Source organism: Aptenodytes forsteri, unplaced genomic scaffold (genome assembly GCF_000699145.1).
Source record: "Aptenodytes forsteri isolate BGI_AS27 unplaced genomic scaffold, ASM69914v1 Scaffold284, whole genome shotgun sequence".
Taxonomy (NCBI): domain Eukaryota; kingdom Metazoa; phylum Chordata; class Aves; order Sphenisciformes; family Spheniscidae; genus Aptenodytes; species Aptenodytes forsteri.
In genome coordinates, this window is record NW_008794445.1 from 4,271,931 (window position 1) to 4,273,162 (window position 1,232).

The following is a 1,232-nucleotide window of genomic DNA, read 5'->3' on the forward strand; positions in this document are numbered from 1 at the left end:
TCATGGTTTTCTTTCCTTTTTTTTTTTTTTTTAAAATCACTCTGCAATAATACCTCACTGGTGACCTTCGACTATGTAGCTCAGGAAGAAAACTTGTACTATTGATGGGTCATCTATTGACAGTTAACCTGGTTCTTCGGATTTTAAAAACATGGGTTTTCACCAAAAGGTATTAACCACAAGCTTCTGTTTTGAAGGAAGAGCAATTCTCTGTGTTCCAAGTGTTGTTTGGGACAAAAAGTTGCATTGTAGTAGCCACAAAATAGACATACACTTATAAACTCAGTAGCATGGTGATAAATACTGTATAAACACACAGAGAGATGACTATGTAACAGAATGCTTTGTCTGTAAAGATGGACATCTTAATCTAATAGTGCTAGACAAACATAATGTTCCCGCTTTTGAAAGGATGGCTTCACTGATGGTATTCTTGTCTGCAGATTTATATACCTTTTGGTATGCTTGCTGTGGGATCTGGACCTGAAATAAATGGAAAATATTAAATCAGTTTTTCTTACAGAATCTTATTATCAAATAAAGTACAATTTAGTAATAATAAACCAAACTAGTTGACCTGTTATTGTATTTCTTATTTTACTAGCAATTATTTAAAGGCCTTTTATTTGATGTTAACATCTTTGTAACATATTTACCAGGAAACACATCCCTCTGACAACTGTTTTGTGTTGTGGTGGGATTTTTTTATTTATTTTTGAGCCCACCATGCTGCAAACCCGAAATAATATCTAATCTGCTTTTTTATTCCCACCCCTCCCACAGAAAAAGCTTACAGTTCAAGTCAGTACTCCCTTATTTCTTGTCAGGCACGTATTATCAGACTGCAACAGATTTCAAAGTTTACATTGTTAACCTCTGAAGCTGACATGTCAGGAGAACTGCAGTTCAGATTCCATTCCACTCTAGCCCCACAAAGCCTGGAAGCAACTACTTCATAGAAGAACAGGGAATTACTTTCCAGAGTCATACATTCAACTACTTCCAATAAGGAAAATTTCTAACATCTGTAAAGTAAATATCTAACATCTAACATGTTAGAAACTCACTTATAGAATCATAGAATCATAGAATCATTGAGGTTGGAAAAGACCTCTAAGATCATCGAGTCCAACCGTCAACCCAACACCACCATGCCCACTAAACCATATCCCTAAGTGCCTCATCTACACGTCTTTTAAATACCTCCAGGGATGGGGACTCCACCACTTCCC

The 1,232-nt window shown here is 36.1% G+C and overlaps 1 protein-coding gene across 1 annotated transcript in view; it reads right to left on the reverse strand.

Moving 5' to 3' along the window:
- The window catches only part of LOC103907797 (putative RNA-binding protein Luc7-like 2), a 30,283-nt gene that overhangs the window by 9,945 nt on the left and 19,106 nt on the right, over window positions 1–1,232 (reverse strand). Inside the window, exon 8 of the mRNA XM_009290042.1 lies at window positions 454–483. Within this exon, the coding sequence (XP_009288317.1) occupies window positions 454–483 (30 nt within the window). The remainder of the gene's footprint in view (window positions 1–453; window positions 484–1,232) is intronic.